General features: G+C 45.2%; 1 protein-coding gene across 1 annotated transcript in view; it reads left to right on the top strand.

Annotated features, from left to right (window-relative positions):
* The window catches only part of LOC106593718 (beta-1,3-N-acetylglucosaminyltransferase manic fringe-like), a 30,309-nt gene extending 10,461 nt beyond the window's left edge, over window positions 1-19,848 (top strand). The window contains exons 4-8 of the mRNA XM_045691005.1: window positions 442-595; window positions 3,599-3,684; window positions 4,137-4,302; window positions 17,011-17,096; window positions 19,149-19,848. Of these exons, the coding sequence (XP_045546961.1) occupies window positions 442-595; window positions 3,599-3,684; window positions 4,137-4,302; window positions 17,011-17,096; window positions 19,149-19,200 (544 nt within the window). The 3' untranslated portion in view covers window positions 19,201-19,848. The remainder of the gene's footprint in view (window positions 1-441; window positions 596-3,598; window positions 3,685-4,136; window positions 4,303-17,010; window positions 17,097-19,148) is intronic.
* Window positions 19,849-21,214: the final 1,366 nt, after the last annotated feature.

Below are 21,214 nucleotides of genomic sequence, written 5' to 3'. Positions count from 1 at the left end.
ACAGGGCATAGATAGACTATCACTTTACAGGACATAGATAGACTATCACTTTACAGGACATAGATAGACTATCACTTTACAGGACATAGAGAGACTATCACTTTACAGGGCATAGATAGACTATCACTTTACAGGACATAGATAGACTATCACTTTACAGGACATAGAGAGACTATCACTTTACAGGGCATCGATAGACTATCACTTTACAGGGCATAGAGATCACGTTAAAAAGTAGAAGTTGTAAAGTCCCAGACAAATTTATCAACATTTTGTATGAAACTGTAGGATTTGAGTTCAAGCCTGATAGAAGAAAGGGCAGAGACAAGGTCCCAGTGTTTGGTTTGGAATCAAGCATTGGTTGTAATTAGAACAGAGGAAAGGGATCAACTGTTCCCTTCAGTTTGGAACCGATCCCTGTGTTGTCCCCTCTCTCTCCAGGTGGCTGTGTCATGTTGACGATGATAACTACGTGAATCCTGGAGCTCTTCTCTCCCTGCTCTCAGCCTTCCCCCAAGACGGTGATGTCTACGTGGGCAAGCCCAGCCTCGACCACCCCATCAAGGCCCATGAACTCCTGGAGGGCAACCAGACAGTACGCTTCCACCATGCACTGCATAGAGCCGAAAGCTATATTCCAATGAACAATACAATGCTTTGTCCTAGTGGTATGTTAAAGACACGTTTGAGAACTTTGGGGCCTACTAAGTATTCTCTAACCTCCCGCTTTGGGCTGGATGTGTCAATGTCTAGTTCATACATACGCAATGTATGTCCAAAATGACTGTCTTACCTCAATTAGTCACGAAATCCCCTAGTTTTAAACATTCCACTAAACATATCCCTAACCCTAACCCACGTGGGCCAGCTCTCTAGCATTTTGAGTTCCAGCCAATGAGCTTCAGCCCCTCGCCATTTGAGTGGCAGCTAGCAAGATGCACACACAGCAGAGCGAGAGAGAGACCATATCTGCACATATGTGCCGTAGTTCGCACACTTTCAGGGGACCACTTTTGGCTTGTGGACGCTACTTTCAGAACTACTGGCTGAAAAGTATACAAAAGTACCGGAGAATCTCTTTAAGTAGTATGTTACTGTGGCCATTGGAATATGTCTTTCTGTCTCTCTTCCTGAGGGGGTCACTGATCTGTTTGATCATTCGATGCCAAGATGGTTGCCATGGGAATTCTCAACCTCAAACAGAGTTGGCCAAGCACTGTAAATTATTCAAGTCATTCCACCTCTCTCCTCTTTCAATTCACTTCTCATCAGGAATGGAGGGATGGAAGGATGGAAGGATGAAGGGATGATTGTAGATCCATCCATTTATGTGGTTTTAGTCACTGTGGAGTGTTTTTCTAACCAGAGGGTTGATTGGTGATTGGCATGTTATTGGTCATTGATCTAAGAACCATGTCATCAAGTGGACGTGTCAAAGACACCCCAGGGGATAGGCTGTCAACAAGCAGGATCGGTCGATTCGATTGGTTTAGGAACAGACATGCTCACACTAGATAAACATGTGTCTTGTACTGTGTGTGTGTGTAAGTAAGTGTGTGTCTCATTTTCAGTAGAATGAATGACTGTATTGAGCCTAAGTGTATCTTGGTTCCCGAGAGTGTCTCGTAAAGCATTCTCTCTCTCTCTCTCTCTCTCTCTCTCTCTCTCTCTCTCTCTCTCTCTCTCTCTCTCTCTCCTCCTCCTCCTCCCTGGGTAGAGAGTAGATTTAGCATTGACAGTAGGACAGGCCTCAGACTCCCTAGAGAAAAGGAACACAAGGTCGGAGGAGATGAGGATGAGAGGAGGGGAGGAGAGGGGGACTCCAGAGAGGGAGGAGGAGAGGACCTTGGGAGAATGATGATACACATACCTGTTGTGATTTACGCTGCTGTCACGGCAACCGATACAAATCAAATCAAATGTTATTTGTCACATGTGCTGAATACAACAGGTGTAGACCTTTCAGTGAAATGCTTACTTACAAGCCCTTAACCAACAATGCAATTTTAAGAAAAATACCTAAAAATAGAAAGAAAGTAACAAATAATTAGAGCAGCATTAAAATAGCAATAGCGAGGCTATATACAGGGAGTACTGGTACAGAGTCAATGTGCAGGGGCACCGGCTAGTCGAGGTAATTGAGGTAATATGTACATGTAGGTAGAGTTATTGAAGTGACTATGCATAGATAATAAACAGAGAGTAGCAGCTTAAAAGAGGGGGAAGGGGGCAATGTAAATAGTCTGGGTAGCCATTTGATTAGATGTTCAGGAGTCTTATGGCTTGGGGGTAGAAGCTGTTGAGAAGCCTCTTGAACCTAGACTTGGTGCTCCGGTACCACTTGCCGTGCGGTAGCAGAGAGAACAGTCTATGACTTGGGTGACTGGAGTCTTTGACAATTTTTAGGACCTTCCTCTGACACCGCCTGGTATAGAGGTCCTGGATGGCAGGAAGCTTGGCCCCAGTGATGTACTGGGCCGTACGCACTATCCTTTGTAGTGCCTTGCGGTCAGAGGCCGTGCAGTTGCCATATCAGGCAGTGATGCAACCAGTCAGGATGCTCTCGATGGTGCAACTGTAAAACCTTTTGAGGATCTGGGGACCCATGCCAAATCTTGTCAGTCTCCTGAGGGGGAATAGGTTTTGTCGTGCCCTCTTCACTACTGTCTTAGTGTGCTTGGACCATGTTAGTTTGTTGGTGATGTGGACACCAAGGAACTTGAAGCTCTCAACCTGCGCCACTACTACCTCGTCGATGAGATACACAACAACAACTCCACCCCACCCACCATCTGATTTGCATGACAAATACCAAACAAATAACAGATATATTGTCCGTTTGACAAATGCTACACAAATATAAACATACATTATCTCCTTGTTAATCACTTACGAGATAAATAGCACACAAAACATGTCAGACTTTTGTAAATGCTTAAAAGTAGCATATGCAAGACTCATAGCAAAGTGAGTCAGGGAGAACTGAGAAAGTCTATCTGTCACGGTCGTCGTATGAAGGAGACCAAGGCGCAGCGTCCGTATCGTTCCACATCTTTATTTATACGTGAATCTATGAAAGACATACAATAAACTAATAAACAAAACAACAAACCGTGACAAAGAGGTGCAACATACACTAACTCAAAATAATCTCCCACAAACACAGGTAGGAAAAACAACTACTTAAATATGATCCCCAATTAGAGACAACGATGACCAGCTGCCTCTAATTGGGGATCATCCAAAAACCACAACATAGAAAAACAGAAACTAGAACCAAACAACATAGAACTAAATACACTAGATATACCCCCCAGTCACACCCTGACCTACTCTACCATAGAAAATAAGAGCTCTCTATGGTCAGGACGTGACACAATCGTTGTAAGTACATCACAGAATATGATGAGTTTGAGGGAAACTGAGGACACAGAGAGTGTTGTATCATCGTTGTGGATGGAGGGAGTTTCCTCTACCTGTTCTAGCACATCAACCTTTCCATGATTCATTCTGTCTGGAAGGTGGAAGTCTGTGCTCTGTTCATGTCAAAGAGAGGTGCAGTTCTGCTTGGTGATTGTGTGTGTATTTTTCTTTCTAGAAAGAAGTGCAGTTCTGGTTTGCCACGGGAGGAGCAGGCTTCTGTCTGAGTCGCAGACTAGCTGAGAAGATGGCTCCATGGGCTAGGTGAGGAGTGTGTGTGTCTGTGTATGAGTGTGTGTGTGTCTGTGTGTGTGTGTGTGTGTGTGTGTGTGTGTGTGTGTGTGTGTGTGTGTGTGTGTGTGTGTGTGTGTGTGTGTGTGTGTGTGTGTGTGTGTGTCTGTGTGTCTGTGTGTCTGTGTGTGTGTGTATGAGTGTGTGTGTGTGTTTGGGTCAAGAGGGAACTCTAGTCCATGAGAACAGGTGTGTGTGTAGGGGTTTGTCTGTGTGAAAGATGGAGAGTCATGGAGTGTACATTATGTCTGTGAATGTATGTGACAGTGTGTTGGGTCATTGGACATACAGTCTGTGTATATGCTTGTCTTTATGTGAATGTATGTGTGACGGTCCGGTCTGGGTTTGAGTCAATGTGGGTGTATCTATATCTAACTCTGTGTGTGTGTGTGTGTGTGTGTGTGTGTGTCTACCTGTGTGTCTAGTGGTCCCAGGTTTGAGCAGACGTCAGCAGTGATCCGTCTGCCAGATGACTGTACAGTAGGCTTCATCGTAGAGAGAAGACTGGGGATATCCATGGTCCACAGTTCAGTGTTCCACTCTCACCTGGAGAACCTGCTACTGCTGACGCCCAGCAATATACCTCTACAGGTCAGATACACACACCCAGCAATATACCTCTACAGGTCAGATACACACACACCCAGCAATATACCTCTACAGGTCAGATACACACACACCCAGCAATATACCTCTACAGGTCAGATACACACACACCCAGCAATATACCTCTACAGGTCAGATACACACACCCAGCAATATACCTCTACAGGTCAGATACACACACACCCAGCAATATACCTCTACAGGTCAGATACACACGCCCAGCAATATACCTCTACAGGTCAGATACACACACACCCAGCAATATACCTCTACAGGTCAGATACACACACACCCAGCAATATACCTCTACAGGTCAGATACACACACACCCAGCCATATACCTCTACAGGTCAGATACACACACCCAGCAATATACCTCTACAGGTCAGATACACACACCCAGCAATATACCTCTACAGGTCAGATACACACACACACCCAGCAATATACCTCTACAGGTCAGACACACACACCCAGCAATATACCTCTACAGGTCAGATACACACGCCCAGCAATATACCTCTACAGGTCAGATACACACACACCCAGCAATATACCTCTACAGGTCAGATACACACACACCCAGCAATATACCTCTACAGGTCAGATACACACAAACCCAGCAATATACCTCTACAGGTCAGACACACACACCCAGCAATATACCTCTACAGGTCAGATACACACACCCAGCAATATACCTCTACAGGTCAGATACACACACCCAGCAATATACCTCTACAGGTCAGATACACACACACACCCAGCAATATACCTCTACAGGTCAGATACACACACACACCCAGCAATATACCTCTACAGGTCAGATACACACACACCCAGCAATATACCCCTACAGGTCATATACACACACACCCAGCAATATACCTCTACAGGTCAGACACACACACCCAGCAATATACCTCTACAGGTCAGACACACACACCCAGCAATATACCTCTACAGGTCAGATACACACACACCCAGCAATATACATCTACAGGTCAGATACTCACACACCCAGCAATATACCTCTACAGGTCAGATACACACACCCAGCAATATACCTCTACAGGTCAGATACACACACCCAGCAATATACCTCTACAGGTCAGATACACACACACCCAGCAATATACCTCTACAGGTCAGACAAACACACACCCAGCAATATACCTCTACAGGTCAGATACAAACACCCAGCAATATACCTCTACAGGTCAGATACACACACCCAGCAATATACCTCTACAGGTCAGATAAACACACACCCAGCAATATACCTCTACAGGTCAGATACACACACACCCAGCAATATACCTCTACAGGTCAGATACACACACCCAGCAATATACCTCTACAGGTCAGATACACACACCCAGCAATATACCTCTACAGGTCAGACACACACACCCAGCAATATACCTCTACAGGTCAGACACACACACCCAGCAATATACCTCTACAGGTCAGATACACACACCCAGCAATATAACTCTACAGGTCAGACACACACACCCAGCAATATACCTCTACAGGTCAGACACACACACCCAGGAATATACCTCTACAGGTCAGATACACACACACCCAGCAATATACCTCTACACGTCAGATACACACACCCAGCAATATACCTGTACAGGTCAGATACACACACCCAGCAATATACCTCTACAGGTCAGATAAACACACACCCAGCAATATACCTCTACAGGTCAGATACACACACCCAGCAATATACCTCTACAGGTCAGATACACACACCCAGCAATATACCTCTACAGGTCAGATACACACACCCAGCAATATACCTCTACAGGTCAGACACACACACCCAGCAATATACCTCTACAGGTCAGACACACACACCCAGCAATATACCTCTACAGGTCAGATACACACACCCAGCAATATACCTCTACAGGTCAGACACACACACCCAGCAATATACCTCTACAGGTCAGACACACACACCCAGCAATATACCTCTACAGGTCAGATACACACACACCCAGCAATATACCTCTACACGTCAGATACACACACCCAGCAATATACCTCTACAGGTCAGATACACACACCCAGCAATATACCTCTACAGGTCAGATACACACACCCAGCAATATACCTCTACAGGTCAGATACACACACACCCAGCAATATACCTCTACAGGTCAGATACACACACCCAGTAATATACCTCTATAGGTCAGACACACACACCCAGCAATATACCTCTACAGGTCAGATACACACACACCCAGCAATATACCTCTACAGGTCAGATACACACACCCAGCAATATACCTCTTCAGGTCAGATACACACACCCAGCAATATACCTCTACAGGTCAGATACACACACACCCAGCAATATACCTCTACAGGTCAGATACACACACCCAGCAATATACCTCTACAGGTCAGATACACACACACCCAGCAATATACCTCTACAGGTCAGATACACACACCCAGCAATATACCTCTACAGGTCAGATACACACACACACCCAGCAATATACCTCTACAGGTCAGATACACACACCCAGTAATATACCTCTATAGGTCAGACACACACACCCAGCAATATACCTCTACAGGTCAGATACACACACACCCAGCAATATACCTCTACAGGTCAGACACACACACCCAGCAATATACCTCTACAGGTCAGATACACACACACCCAGCAATATACCTCTACAGGTCAGATACACACACCCAGCAATATACCTCTACAGGTCAGATACACACACCCAGCAATATACCTCTACAGGTCAGATACACACACACCCAGCAATATACCTCTACAGGTCAGATACACACACACCGAGCAATATACCTTTACAGGTCAGATACACACACCCAGCAATATACCTCTACAGGTCAGATACACACACCCAGCAATATACCTCTACAGGTCAGATACACACACACCCAGCAATATAACTCTACAGGTCAGATACACACACCCAGCAATATACCTCTACAGGTCAGATACACACACACACCCAGCAATATACCTCTACAGGTCAGACACACACCCAGCAATATACCTCTATAGGTCAGACACACACACCCAGCAATATACCTCTACAGGTCAGATACACACACACAGCAATATACCTCTACAGGTCAGATACACACACCCAGCAATATACCTCTACAGGTCAGACACACACACCCAGCAATATACCTCTGCAGGTCAGATACACACACACCCAGCAATATACCTCTACAGGTCAGATACACACACACCCAGCAATATACCTCTACAGGTCAGATACACACACACCCAGCAATATACCTCTACAGGTCAGATACACACACCCAGCAATATACCTCTACAGGTCAGACACACACACCCAGCAATATACCTCTACAGGTCAGATACACACACACCCAGCAATATACCTCTACAGGTCAGACACACACCCAGCAATATACCTCTATAGGTCAGACACACACACCCAGCAATATACCTCTACAGGTCAGACACACACACACCCAGCAATATACCTCTACAGGTCAGATACACACACACCCAGCAATATACCTCTACAGGTCAGATACACACACCCAGCAATATACCTCTTCAGGTCAGATACACACACCCAGCAATATACCTCTACAGGTCAGATACACACCCAGCAATATACCTCTACAGGTCAGATACACACACACCCAGCAATATACCTCTACAGGTCAGATACACACACACCCAGCAATATACCTCTACAGGTCAGATACACACACCCAGCAATATACCTCTACAGGTCAGATACACACACACCCAGCAATATACCTCTACAGGTCAGATACACACACCCAGCAATATACCTCTACAGGTCAGATACACACACACACCCAGCAATATACCTCTACAGGTCAGATACACACACCCAGTAATATACCTCTATAGGTCAGACACACACACCCAGCAATATACCTCTACAGGTCAGATACACATACACCCAGCAATATACCTCTACAGGTCAGACACACACACCCAGCAATATACCTCTACAGGTCAGATACACACACACCCAGCAATATACCTCTACAGGTCAGATACACACACCCAGCAATATACCTCTACAGGTCAGATACACACACCCAGCAATATACCTCTACACGTCAGATACACACACACCCAGCAATATACCTCTACAGGTCAGATACACACACCCAGCAATATACCTCTACAGGTCAGATACACACACCCAGCAATATACCTCTACAGGTCAGATACACACACACCCAGCAATATACCTCTACAGGTCAGATACACACACCCAGCAATATACCTCTACAGGTCAGATACACACACACCCAGCAATATACCTCTACAGGTCAGATACACACACCCAGCAATATACCTCTACAGGTCAGATACACACACACACCCAGCAATATACCTCTACAGGTCAGACACACACCCAGCAATATACCTCTATAGGTCAGACACACACACCCAGCAATATACCTCTACAGGTCAGATACACACACACCCAGCAATATACTTCTACAGGTCAGATACACACACCCAGCAATATACCTCTACAGGTCAGATACACACACACCCAGCAATATACCTCTACAGGTCAGATACACACACCCAGCAATATACCTCTACAGGTCAGATACACACACACCCAGCAATATACCTCTACAGGTCAGATACACACACACCCAGCAATATACCTTTACAGGTCAGATACACACACCCAGCAATATACCTCTACAGGTCAGATACACACACCCAGCAATATACCTCTACAGGTCAGATACACACACACCCAGCAATATACCTCTACAGGTCAGATACACACACCCAGCAATATACCTCTACAGGTCAGATACACACACACACCCAGCAATATACCTCTACAGGTCAGACACACACCCAGCAATATACCTCTATAGGTCAGACACACACACCCAGCAATATACCTCTACAGGTCAGATACACACACACACACAGCAATATACCTCTACAAGTCAGATACACACACCCAGCAATATACCTCTACAGGTCAGACACACACACCCAGCAATATACCTCTACAGGTCAGATACACACACACCCAGCAATATACCTCTACAGGTCAGATACACACACACCCAGCAATATACCTCTACAGGTCAGATACACACACACCCAGCAATATACCTCTACAGGTCAGATACACACACACCCAGCAATATACCTCTACAGGTCAGATACACACACACCCAGCAATATACCTCTACAGGTCAGATACACACACACCCAGCAATATACCTCTACAGGTCAGATACACACACACCCAGAAATATACCTTTACACGTCAGATACACACACCCAGCAATATACCTCTACAGGTCAGATACACACACACCCAGCAATATACCTCTACAGGTCAGATACACACACCCAGTAATATACCTCTACAGGTCAGATACACACACCCAGCAATATACCTCTACAGGTCAGATACACACACACCCAGCAATATACCTCTACAGGTCAGATACACACACCCAGCAATATACCTCTACAGGTCAGATACACACACCCAGCAATATACCTCTACAGGTCAGATACACACACACCCAGCAATATACCTCTACAGGTCAGATACACACACACCCAGCAATATACCTCTACAGGTCAGATACACACACCCAGCAATATACCTCTACAGGTCAGATACACACACCCAGCAATATACCTCTACAGGTCAGATACACACACCCAGCAATATACCTCTACAGGTCAGACACACACACCCAGCAATATACCTCTACAGGTCAGACACACACACCCAGCAATATACCTCTACAGGTCAGATACACACACACCCAGCAATATACCTCTACACGTCAGATACACACACCCAGCAATATACCTCTACAGGTCAGATACACACACCCAGCAATATACCTCTACAGGTCAGATACACACACCCAGCAATATACCTCTACAGGTCAGATACACACACACCCAGCAATATACCTCTATAGGTCAGACACACACACCCAGCAATATACCTCTACAGGTCAGATACACACACACCCAGCAATATACCTCTACAGGTCAGATACACACACCCAGCAATATACCTCTTCAGGTCAGATACACACACCCAGCAATATACCTCTACAGGTCAGATACACACACCCAGCAATATACCTCTACAGGTCAGATACACACACACCCCGCAATATACCTCTACAGGTCAGATACACACACACCCAGCAATATACCTCTACAGGTCAGATACACACACCCAGCAATATACCTCTACAGGTCAGATACACACACCCAGCAATATACCTCTACAGGTCAGATACACACACACCCAGCAATATACCTCTACAGGTCAGATACACACACCCAGCAATATACCTCTACAGGTCAGATACACACACACACCCAGCAATATACCTCTACAGGTCAGATACACACACCCAGTAATATACCTCTATAGGTCAGACACACACACCCAGCAATATACCTCTACAGGTCAGATACACACACACCCAGCAATATACCTCTACAGGTCAGATACACACACACACCCAGCAATATACCTCTACAGGTCAGATACACACACCCAGCAATATACCTCTACAGGTCAGATACACACACACCCAGCAATATACCTCTACAGGTCAGATACACACAAACCCAGCAATATACCTTTACAGGTCAGATACACACACCCAGCAATATACCTCTACAGGTCAGATACACACACCCAGCAATATACCTCTACAGGTCAGATACACACACACCCAGCAATATACCTCTACAGGTCAGATACACACACCCAGCAATATACCTCTACAGGTCAGATACACACACACACCCAGCAATATACCTCTACAGGTCAGACACACACCCAGCAATATACCTCTACAGGTCAGACACACACACCCAGCAATATACCTCTACAGGTCAGATACACACACACACAGCAATATACCTCTACAGGTCAGATACACACACCCAGCAATATACCTCTACAGGTCAGACACACACACCCAGCAATATACCTCTACAGGTCAGATACACACACACCCAGCAATATACCTCTACAGGTCAGATACACACACACCCAGCAATATACCTCTACAGGTCAGATACACACACACCCAGCAATATACCTCTACAGGTCAGATACACACACCCAGCAATATACCTCTACAGGTCAGACACAGACACCCAGCAATATACCTCTACAGGTCAGATACACACACACACAGCAATATACCTCTACAGGTCAGACACACACACACCCAGCAATATACCTCTACAGGTCAGATACACACACCCAGCAATATACCTCTACAGGTCAGACACACACACCCAGCAATATACCTCTACAGGTCAGATACACACACACCCAGCAATATACCTCTACAGGTCAGATACACACAAACCCAGCAATATACCTTTACAGGTCAGATACACACACCCAGCAATATACCTCTACAGGTCAGATACACACACCCAGCAATATACCTCTACAGGTCAGATACACACACACCCAGCAATATACCTCTACAGGTCAGATACACACACCCAGCAATATACCTCTACAGGTCAGATACACACACACACCCAGCAATATACCTCTACAGGTCAGACACACACCCAGCAATATACCTCTACAGGTCAGACACACACACCCAGCAATATACCTCTACAGGTCAGATACACACACACACAGCAATATACCTCTACAGGTCAGATACACACACCCAGCAATATACCTCTACAGGTCAGACACAGACACCCAGCAATATACCTCTACAGGTCAGATACACACACACACAGCAATATACCTCTACAGGTCAGATACACACACACCCAGCAATATACCTCTACAGGTCAGATACACACACACCCAGCAATATACCTCTACAGGTCAGACACACACACCCAGCAATATACCTCTACAGGTCAGACACACACACCCAGCAATATACCTCTACAGGTCAGATACACACACACACAGCAATATACCTCTACAGGTCAGAATACACACACCCAGCAATATACCTCTACAGGTCAGACACACACACCCAGCAATATACCTCTACAGGTCAGATACACACACACCCAGCAATATACCTCTACAGGTCAGATACACACACACCCAGCAATATACCTCTACAGGTCAGATACACACACCCAGCAATATACCTCTACAGGTCAGATACACACACCCAGCAATATACCTCTACAGGTCAGATACACACACACCCAGCAATATACCTCTACAGGTCAGATACACACACACACCCAGCAATATACCTCTACAGGTCAGATACACACACACACCCAGCAATATACCTCTATAGGTCAGACACACACACCCAGCAATATACCTCTACAGGTCAGATACACACACACACAGCAATATACCTCTACAGGTCAGATACACACACCCAGCAATATACCTCTACAGGTCAGAACACACACACCCAGCAATATACCTCTACAGGTCAGATACACACACACCCAGCAATATACCTCTACAGGTCAGATACACACACACCCAGCAATATACCTCTACAGGTCAGATACACACACACCCAGCAATATACCTCTACAGGTCAGATACACACACCCAGCAATATACCTCTACAGGTCAGACACACACACCCAGCAATATACCTCTACAGGTCAGATACACACACACCCAGCAATATACCTCTACAGGTCAGACACACACACACCCAGCAATATACCTCTACAGGTCAGATACACACACCCAGCAATATACCTCTACAGGTCAGACACACACACCCAGCAATATACCTCTACAGGTCAGACACACACACCCAGCAATATACCTCTACAGGTCAGATACACACACACCCAGCAATATACCTCTACAGGTCAGATACACACACCCAGCAATATACCTCTACAGGTCAGACACACACACCCAGCAATATACCTCTACAGGTCAGATACACACACCCAGCAATATACCTCTACAGGTCAGACACACACACCCAGCAATATACCCCTACAGGTCAGATACACACACACCCAGCAATATACCTCTACAGGTCAGATACACACACACCCAGCAATATACCTCTACAGGTCAGATACACAGACCCAGCAATATACCTCTACAGGTCAGATACACACACACCCAGCAATATACCTCTACAGGTCAGATACACACACCTAGCAATATACCTCTACAGGTCAGATACACACACCCAGCAATATACCTCTACAGGTCAGATACACACACACCCAGCAATATACCTCTACAGGTCAGATACACACACCCAGCAATATACCTCTACAGGTCAGACACACACACCCAGCAATATACCTCTACAGGTCAGATACACACACCCAGCAATATACCTCTACAGGTCAGATACACACACCCAGCAATATACCTCTACAGGTCAGATACACACACACACAGCAATATACCTCTACAGGTCAGACACACACACCCAGCAATACCTCTACAGGTCAGATACACACACCCAGCAATATACCTCTACAGGTCAGACACACACACCAAGCAATATACCTCTACAGGTCAGATACACACACCCAGCAATATACCTCTACAGGTCAGATACACACACAAAGCAATATACCTCTACAGGTCAGATACACACACCCAGCAATATACCTCTACAGGTCAGATACACACACACCCAGCAATATACCTCTACAGGTCAGATACACACACCCAGCAATATACCTCTACAGGTCAGATACACACACACCCAGCAATATACCTCTACAGGTCAGATACACACACACCCAGCAATATACCTCTACAGGTCAGATATACACACCCAGCAATATACCTCTACAGGTCAGATACACACACACCCAGCAATATACCTCTACAGGTCAGATACACACACCCAGCAATATACCTCTACAGGTCAGATACACACACCCAGCAATATACCTCTACAGGTCAGATAAACACACACCCAGCAATATACCTCTACAGGTCAGATACACACACACCCAGCAATATACCTCTATAGGTCAGACACACACACAAACCCAGCAATATACCTCTACAGGTCAGACACACACACCCAGCAATATACCTCTACAGGTCAGATACACACACCCAGCAATATACCTCTACAGGTCAGATACACACACCCAGCAATATACCTCTACAGGTCAGATACACACACCCAGCAATATACCTCTACAGGTCAGATACACACACCCAGCAATATACCTCTACAGGTCAGATACACACACACCCAGCAATATACCTCTACAGGTCAGATACACACACCCAGCAATATACCTCTACAGGTCAGATACACACACACCCAGCAATATACCTCTATAGGTCAGACACACACACACACCCAGCAATATACCACTACAGGTCAGATACACACACCCAGCAATATACCTCTAAAGGTCAGATACACACACACCCAGCAATATACCTCTACAGGTCAGATACACACACCCAGCAATATACCTCTACAGGTCAGATACACACACCCAGCAATATACCTCTACAGGTCAGATACACACACCCAGCAATATACCTCTACAGGTCAGATACACACACACCCAGCAATATACCTCTACAGGTCAGATACACACACCCAGCAATATACCTCTACAGGTCAGACACACACACCCAGCAATATACCTCTACAGGTCAGATACACACACCCAGCAATATACCTCTACAGGTCAGACACACACACCCAGCAATATACCTCTACAGGTCAGACACACACACCCAGCAATATACCTCTACAGGTCAGATACACACACACCCAGCAATATACCTCTACAGGTCAGATACACACACACACCCAGCAATATACCTCTACAGGTCAGACACACACACCCAGCAATATACCTCTACAGGTCAGACACACACACCCAGCAATATACCTCTACAGGTCAGATACACACACACCCAGCAATATACCTCTACAGGTCAGAAACACACACCCAGCAATATACCTCTACAGGTCAGATACACACACCCAGCAATATACCTCTACAGGTCAGATACACACACACCCAGCAATATACCTCTACAGGTCAGATACACACACACACCCAGCAATATACCTCTACAGGTCAGATACACACACCCAGCAATATACCTCTACAGGTCAGATACACACACCCAGCAATATACCTCTACAGGTCAGATACACACACACCCAGCAATATACCTCTACAGGTCAGACACACACACACAGCAATATACCTCTACAGGTCAGACACACACACCCAGCAATATACCTCTACAGGTCAGATACACACACACCCCCTGCAATATACCTCTACAGGTCAGATACACACACCCAGCAATATTCCTCTACAGGTCAGACACACACACCCAGCAATATACCTCTACAGGTCAGACACACACACCCAGCAATATACCTCTACAGGTCAGATACACACACCCAGCAATATACCTCTACAGGTCAGATACACACACCCAGCAATATACCTCTACAGGTCAGACACACACACACACCCAGCAATATACCTCTACAGGTCAGACACACACACCCAGCAATATACCTCTACAGGTCAGATACACACACACCCAGCAATATACCTCTACAGGTCAGATACACACACCCAGCAATATACCTCTACAGGTCAGACACACACACCCAGCAATATACCTCTACAGGTCAGACACACACACCCAGCAATATACCTCTACAGGTCAGACACACATACCCAGCAATATACCTCTACAGGTCAGACACACACACCAGCAATATACCTCTACAGGTCAGATACACACACCCAGCAATATACCTCTACAGGTCAGATACACACACACCCAGCAATATACCTCTACAGGTCAGATACACACACACCCAGCAATATACCTCTACAGGTCAGATACACACACACCCAGCAATATACCTCTACAGGTCAGATACACACACACACACCCAGCAATATACCTCTACAGGTCAGATACACACACACACCCAGCAATATACCTCTACAGGTCAGACACACACACCCAGCAATATACCTCTACAGGTCAGATACACACACCCAGCAATATACCTCTACAGGTCAGATACACACACACCCAGCAATATACCTCTACAGGTCAGATACACAAACACACCCAGCAATATACCTCTACAGGTCAGATACACACACACACCCTGCAATATACCTCTACAGGTCAGATACACACACACACCCAGCAATATACCTCTACAGGTCAGACACACACACCCAGCAATATACCTCTACAGGTCAGATACACACACCCAGCAATATACCTCTACAGGTCAGATACACACACACCCAGCAATATACCTCTACAGGTCAGATACACACACACCCAGCAATATACCTCTACAGGTCAGACACACACACCCAGCAATATACCTCTACAGGTCAGATACACACACCCAGCAATATACCTCTACAGGTCAGATACACACACACCCAGCAATATACCTCTACAGGTCAGATACACACACACACCCAGCAATATACCTCTACAGGTCAGATACACACACCCAGCAATATACCTCTACAGGTCAGATACACACACACCCATGGATATACGAACGCACACATACACACACTCATATAAATCATTTCTGCCTCATGTAATGTGTTGTGTCTCCTCTAAGTTGTATTGTGTGTGTTCTCTCTAGGTGACTCTCAGTTATGGGCTGTTTGAGAACAAGATGAACAGTGTGGAGCTGAATAGACTCTTCTCCAAGGAGGATGATCCCTCCAGGTCAGTACCAACCTGTCCTCATTCCAAGAAACCTTGAAAAAAAACACACCAGGGTTGCAATATTCCGGTAACTTTCCCAAAAATCCCAGGCTTTCCAGAAATCCTGCTTGGTGGATTCCAGAATTCCTTGCTTATTCCCTCCTGATTCCTGTAGTTTTACAACCAGGATTTCTGTAAAACTTTTGGGAAACTCTAGAGGGGGAGATCCTTCTCCTCTGCCTGCTGGGGTACAAGTTCAAAATGTCCCAACATTTATAATAGACCTGGTAGCTATGTGCTGTACATATAGTAGAGGTAAAGTTACTAGGCAACAGGATAGACAATAGGCAGTGGCAGCAGCATATGTGGTGAGTGTGAAAGTGTGTGTGTGTGTGAGTGTATGTGTGTGTGTGGCATCAGTGTGCATGTAACGTGTGTGTGGGCATATGTAGTGTGTGTGTGTGTGTGTGTCTATACGGTATGTGTGTGTGTTGGTGTGTCAGTGTAAGTATGTGTGAGTGTGTGGGTAGAGTCCAGTGTATGTGCATAGAGTCAGTGCAAGTGAGGTAGTTAAAAAAGGGTCAATGCAGGTAGTCTGGATAGATATTTGATTAGCTATTTAGCAGCCTTGTTTAGCAGTCTCATGGTTTCGGGGGTAGACGCTGTTCAGGGTCCTGGTAAGACTTGTCATGTACAGTCGTGGCCAAAAGTTTTGAGAATGACACAAATATACATTTTCATGAAGTCTGCTGCCGGAAACATGTGCCGTAATCATTGCTTTGCACAAAAAGGGCTTCACAGGCAAGGATATTGCTGCCAGTAAGAATGCACCTAAATCAACCATTTATCGGATCATCAAGAACTTCAAGGAGAGCGGTTCAATTGTTGTGAAGAAGGCTTCAGGGCACCCAAGAAAGTCCAGCAAGCGCCAGGACTGTCTCCTAAAGTTGATTCAGCAAATGGGATCGGGGCACCACCAGTACAGAGCTTGCTCAGTAATGGCAGCAGGCAGGTGTGAGTGCATCTGCACGCACAGTGAGGCAAAGACTTTTGGAGGATGGCCTGGTGTCAAGAAGGGCAGCAAAGAAGCCACTTCTCTCCAGGAAAAACATCAGGCACAGACTGATATTCTGCAAAAGGTACAGGGATTGGACTGCTGAGGACTGGGGTAAAGTCATTTTCTCTGATGAATCCCCTTTCCGATTGTTTGGGGCATCCGGAAAAAAGCTTGTCCGGAGAAGACAAGGTGAGCGCTACCATCAGTCCTGTGTCATGCCAACAGTAAAGCATCCTGAGACCATTCATGTGTGGGGTTGCTTCTCAGCCAAGGGAGTGGGCTCACTCACAATTTTGCCTAAGAACACAGCCATGAATAAAGAATGGTACCAACACATCCTCCGAGAGCAACTTCTCCCAACCATCCAGGAACAGTTTGGTGACGAACAATGCCTTTTCCAGCATGATGGAGCACCTTGCCATAAGGCAAAAGTGATAACTAAGTGGCTCGGGGAACAAAACATCGATATTTTGGGTCCATGGCCAGGAAACTCCCAGACCTTAATCCCATTGAGAACTTGTGGTCAATCCTCAAGAGGCGGGTGGACAAACAAAAACCCACAAATTCTGACAAACTCCAAGCATTGATTATGCAAGAATGGGCCGCCATCAGTCAGGATGTGGCCCAGAAGTTAATTGACAGCATGCCAGGGCGGATTGCAGAGGTCTTGCAAAAGAAGGGTCAACACTGCAAATATTGACTCTTTGCATCAACTTCATGTAATTGTCAATAAAAGCCTTTGACTCTTATGAAATGCTTGTAATTATACTTCAGTATTCCATGGTAACATCTGACAAAAATATCTAAAGACAGTGAAGCAGCAAACTTTGTGGAAATTAATATTTGTGTCATTCTCAAATATTTTGTCCACGACTGTATATGCATGTGTACGGCCTTCACAGATGCTGTAAAAAGAACAATCATCTTACTTGTCGATTCAATGTTAATTCATTGTATTTCTGTACATTTAATAATGATATATTTTGTCATTTAGAATGTTCTGTCATTCTTTACAGGTTTAAGACGGTCCACTGTCTACTCTATCCACTGACCAGCTGGTGCCCTTGAAGACTCCAACTCCCAGCAGCACCTGTGCCTCCTGAGATTTTCCAAAATGTTGTCAGCACTTCCTGGATTCTCTGGGTGCATCTCAATAATCTCTCTTTTCTCCTGAAGTGTACACTCGTTTACTACTTCCAACAAATCTAAAAGTGATGGGTTGGTCGAGGTATGGGCTAGTGGGAGTTTCACCCCTACGTCTTACCCCAGTCATTTACTTTGAAATCAGTGTACAAACTTTGGGAGCAAGGAGAGATAATTGGGACACAGCCCTGGTTTTACATGGAATAACAGGGACTACAAGCACTGGTGCAGAATGCAGCGTGCACTTCCTGTAACCTATCTACTTATTGTAGGAGTTCTATGAGCCCTCCAGAGCCCTTAACAAGACAGCACTTGCATCATGTATTTGGAGGTGTCTATATTTGTTGAACAGAGACCAAAAGAAATAGGAATATACTTTTTTTATAGATTTGTATTACTTCTTATGATGAACTCTGGTGAAATTCACTGCTGTAAAATATCCGCCGTTTTTTGAATCTGTTCTGCAAAAATCTGACTGAATCTGACTGCAAAAATGTTTTGAAATTGTTGGAAAGGCATGTTTTTCTATTTGAACTCCTTGATGAACTTTAAAAGTGTATTTATGTCCCAGTCTGAGCTGTCTGTTCATAGTTCCTGGTTTCTGCAAAGCCTGAAAGAATCATCATGGTTTATACCATGATGCCCTGTGTGTACTGGAGATACAGTGTGTGTGTTTGTGTGTGTTTGTGTGTGTGTGTGTGAGACAAGGAGAGTGTGTCAAATGGAGTGTGTAGAAATTAGATCAAAAAATACATTACTAGTATTCTTTTTTTAAATGATGCCCAGCTCATGTGAGGCCTGAGGCAATTGCCTCTTCTGTAAGTCTGTAAGTTACTTAATGGTAAGTCTGCCATTGCCGACGGCACACACCACAACCACTTCAGATTCAGTGAGGCTATGAGCAATGATTTAGGCCAGTGTGTGTGTGTGTGTGTGTGTGTGTGTGTGTGTGTGTGTGTGTGTGTGTGTGTGTGTGTGTGTGTGTGTGTGTGTGTGTCATATGAAGGACAGTGAGTAGATCTGAACTACAGATGACAGGCGTGATTCGCTGGGTCGTAGCGGTTCAGGATTCTCAGAGGACTGAGAGGGATACAGGGAATCGGTGAAGGGTTAAATAAGATTGGGAATTGTCAGTGCGTGTGTGTACTCTGTGTGTGTGTTTTCAGTGTGTGAACCCTCTGTGTGTCTATCTCCAGTGGTGCATGGACACCTCTCTCCCCCCATGTTCTCCCAGAGGTATACACAGAAACAGTGAGGGGTGTACTCACCCGTCACCTCAAGGCCACACACTCTCGGTGTGTGTGTGTGTGTTTGTGTGTATGTATCACTGTGTGTTAATGTGTGTATGTGTATAGGTTTGTGTGTGTGACTTAGTGTTTGTGTGTATCTCTGTGTGCTAATGTGTGTGTTTCTGTATCTCTGTGTATGTATGTTTGTGTGTGTGTTAGTGTGTGTATCTTTCTGTTTCTGTGTGTGTGTTAGTGTGTGTATCTCTCTGTTTCTGTGTGTGTGTGTCAGTGTGTGTATCTTTCTGTTTCTGTGTGTGTGTGTGTTAGTGTGTGTATCTTTCTGTTTCTGTGTGTGTGTGTGTGTTAGTGTGTGTATCTTTCTGTTTCTGTGTGTGTGTGTGTGTTAGTGTGTGTATCTCTCTGTTTCTGTGTGTGTGTGTGTGTTAGTGTGTGTATCTTTCTGTTTGTGTGTGTGTGTGTGTTAGTGTGTGTATCTCTCTGTTTCTGTGTGTGTGTGTGTTAGTGTGTGTATCTTTCTGTTTGTGTGTGTGTGTGTTAGTGTGTGTATCTTTCTGTTTGTGTGTGTGTGTGTGTTAGTGTGTGTATCTTTCTGTTTCTGTGTGTGTGTGTTAGTGTGTGTATCTCTCTGTTTCTGTGTGTGTGTTAGTGTGTGTATCTTTCTGTTTCTGTGTGTGTGTTAGTGTGTGTAT

This window comes from Salmo salar, chromosome ssa12 (genome assembly GCF_905237065.1).
Source record: "Salmo salar chromosome ssa12, Ssal_v3.1, whole genome shotgun sequence".
NCBI lineage: Eukaryota > Metazoa > Chordata > Actinopteri > Salmoniformes > Salmonidae > Salmo > Salmo salar.
Note: the sequence above shows the minus strand (reverse complement) of the source record. Positions and strands in the feature narration are given on the sequence as shown.